General features: G+C 34.1%; 1 protein-coding gene across 1 annotated transcript; it reads right to left on the reverse strand.

Annotated features, from left to right (window-relative positions):
• Nucleotides 1–1,586: 1,586 nt before the first annotated feature.
• Nucleotides 1,587–3,275, reverse strand: LOC142504569 (uncharacterized). Its single transcript, XM_075617426.1, has 3 exons — nt 3,140–3,275; nt 1,792–3,012; nt 1,587–1,711 (listed from the first exon to the last, which is right to left on the reverse strand). The coding sequence occupies exons 1-2, from the start codon at nt 3,225–3,227 to the stop codon at nt 2,381–2,383; spliced, it is 720 nt and encodes a 239-aa protein (XP_075473541.1). The 5' UTR covers nt 3,228–3,275; the 3' UTR covers nt 1,587–1,711; nt 1,792–2,380.
• Between the last annotated feature and the right edge of the window lie 465 nt (nt 3,276–3,740).

Consider the following 3,740-nt stretch of genomic DNA (forward strand, 5'->3'; position numbering starts at 1 on the left):
TCATATCATATGATAATAAAATAACAATGAGAAATGAAATATAAGTTGATGAAAACAAACATTTATATAGAAAGGTACATGTAAATGTTATATCATCGAGACTAATACCATGAGGAATGATGTGGAGGAACAAAATCATTAGTGTATTCTTCTTCGGGATTCCGTTGAGAAAATTGATCTCCACCATATGGTTGCTGATATAAACCAGTGTTAAATTGTCCTGGTGGATATGCATTGAATAGTGTATTTGAAACTGAATGTATATGGTGTAATGAGGGAGAATTTAATAATGTATCGTCACGACGATGGTAGTCTCCAAATTCTTGATGTCCAAAAGAATTACTGGCCTCACTTGAAGATATAGAACCATGACCTTCATGTCTAATACCAGTGGCTGCTAGTGCTTGAGGATTATGATATCTATTTCGGCAACTATTAGAAAATCTCTCAAATTGATTATTCCTAGAACCATGAGAATACCCAAAGTCTGGTTCATTATATCCAATGGCACCACGACCAAAATCTTGAGAGCTCCAATGGTAATTTCTCGAATCATCTCCAAACTGAAATTGATGGTGACCCCCCAAGCCCAAATTTTTTATTTCCTCTTCCACACGCATATATGAATCTGAAGATCCACTAAAATGTTCATCATCTTCAGCACTCGAGAACCCTGTCAAACTTGCTAAAAAGCGACGTTGTTCTTCTATCCCAGGACGATACCCATGATCAGTGTCTTGTGTTGCATAATAATTCTCTTTCCCCCGTGCCCATGACATGCCAGCATCATATTGATCATCTTCACATGCTTGATCAGCGTCTCCGTGTTTTTTGCCACTTTCCCGATTGTTCCCATCACCACTATCATCATTGTCGTCACTTTTATCGTCATTGTCAGTTTCATCACTTTCATTTAATATGTTTCCTTTTCCTTTTGATAATCTTGAGGTGCCCTCATTGTTTTTGTTCTTGTTGCTCTCTTGGGCATTTGATATTTCATGACCTTGATCTAACCATTCTAAGTCATCGTCTTGCAACACAGAGGGTTCATTATCTCTAGTCCATTCATTTAAAATATCATCATCTTTGAATATGTGATCAAGATCTATAGGACTATAGTAATCATCATCTCCACTTTTTTGCATCAAATTTCTTACTCTTAACCGCATATTGTAATGGACATATACCAATTTATGCAATTTTTCAATCGCCAAACGATTGCGAAGCTTAGTATGTATTAAAGACCACTGTGCTCCAATTTCTCTCACAACTAGAAGATGAACATGTTTGACTAAGAACTTTAATTGCAAGTTTTCTTAGGTGGGGAGCTTCTTCACCATACTCATTCCACCATTCAGCCGAGAAATGAAACATATGATATATATTGTATAACTTTAATATCTATGAAAAAACATAAAGAAATTCAAACCTGGAAGACTTTTTTTAACCGCCATTTTTGCAAGTGGAGATCCAAACTCTCCAATTTGTTTAGTAAACAATTTAATCTGGGAAACATGTTTGATAAAAACTATAGTATACTGGATATAAAATATGTTAAGCAAAACTTATAAATATCATACCTCATTAATCATTGCAGCTTGTGTATTTAAATCGGGCTCTAGTCTTTTGATTACTGTCTTCAATCCTCGTCTTACTTCATCAGTGTAAACACATGTTCCAGAATATTGGAGCATTGGATTGAGAAAATATGCTAAAAACACACAAATTTAAAATTATATAACGATAACCACAACAATCGATTTATTTTTTGTAAATATAATCTAATTTTACCTGCAGCATGTAGGTGTTGGTGTAATTGATTATACCAACGCTCATCAATCACAGCCCAGTACAATTGCCAGTCTTTCACACTTTCTTTTATAGATAATTTAGCTCTATCCATTGCTTCATATATAATCGATAGCGTTGGCTTATTGTCTTGATCAACCAACTTCAAAACTTTGACGAGAGGTTCCATTGCTGTGCATATATCACGAGCCGACTTCCAAAATTTTGTGTCCAAAATGATCGCTGTAATTTTTTCGACATCTTTTCTTCTCTTGCTTGTATTGTTGTACTCACGCCACTCAACTGAAGTGCACAATCTCTTCAAATCTTGACAATACCGGATGAGACTTTCTAAAGAAATAAATTCGGTAGCAAAGCGAGTGATTCCAGATCTCAACAATTCACGATCATTTGTGTAGATTTTCATTAAGTTCACGATTTTGTCACTATTGTATATAAAACTTGTTATTTGCTTTGCTTTATCAATGCACCTCTTTACCTTTGTCATCTTACCAATATCTTCAAGCATAAGATCAATGCAGTGTGCAGCACAAGGTGACCAAAACATGTGAGGTCTTTCAATCATCAATTTCTATCCAGCAGCTTTGTTTGCACTTTCACTATCTGTAACCACATGTACAACATTTTCTTCTCCAATATCGTCAATAACATTATTCAGAAGAGATAATATAAAATCGGCTGTCTTTCTTTTGTTTGTGCAATCCACTGAACTATGAAATATTATGTTGCGATCGCAGTATATCATAAAATTAATGATAGGATGCTTGTTGCGTGTGCTCCAACCATCACACATTATTGTACATCCATATTTTGGCCATTTGGATTTTAATGTATTCAAATATATAGTGATATCTTCGACCTCCTCTTCCAGGAAAACACCACCTATTTGACGTCCCGAAGGACCTTGTACTCCAGGTCCAACATTTGCGATGGTATTAATCATTGCTTGGTAGTATGGACCACTATCTGCTGCATGAAATGGAATTGCATTGTATATAAACCATTTTGAAATAGCCTTCCCAACATCTTTGACCTTTTCAGGAGCAAACCAATTTTTTATACTCTTTCGTTTTGATGAAAATATGTAAGAATCAATCCCTTTCGATGGTAACTGAGCTCCCTCTCGTACGCTAAAGCTACGAGTCATCTGTTTTCTTAAATTGGGATTTGCACTTGGTGATGATGAACTACCACCAACATTTCCTGAAATTAAATAATATAATCTAATCAGAATTTTTATATTACTCCATTAAAATTAAGTTTTTAAAATGATACATTAATTTTGAACCATATCGGATATGCATCAACTATAAAAAAAATATTTATTTACCTGAACCATATCGGTTTTGCATATCTTCCTCAAATGCTCTTGTTCTACGACTTTCTTTCATTGCTTTTCGCAGTGCCCTATTTTCCATATCTTCTAAAGTTTTTTCATAGGTATTATCAAATTTATCATCATCTCCACTGTCATTGCAATTATCGAGTCCATGTATGCTCTGTTGAATTGCATTAATAGCAATTTCTTTCTTTTTTTTGATTAAATTTCTCTCGTTCTTAGTATCTTGAAGATGTTTTCGGAACATCAATGATATTTCTTTTAGAGTTTTAGTGCATGACTCAACATTTCCAGCAATCATGAGCAATATGTTGCTTTAATCTTGTAATTTTCCACCAGTTATAATTTTTCCACAAAGTTTGCATTGTATTGTCTTTCTATCACCTCCGATGGATTTACCAAACTCCCAACCAATATCGAGTTTTGGAGCCATTGTTCATAGGATTTACTGATTTGCACTTTAAAATAAAGAAACTGATAAATTGTATCGACAAGATGATGATAAATTGGGTAAATGTGTAAGTACATATTTTATAGTAAACAAAATTATTTTCATTATCCGTTGTACATAATAAATCGTAGATGATGATGA

This window comes from Primulina tabacum, chromosome 9 (genome assembly GCF_025594145.1).
Source record: "Primulina tabacum isolate GXHZ01 chromosome 9, ASM2559414v2, whole genome shotgun sequence".
Classification (NCBI taxonomy): Eukaryota; Viridiplantae; Streptophyta; class Magnoliopsida; order Lamiales; family Gesneriaceae; genus Primulina; species Primulina tabacum.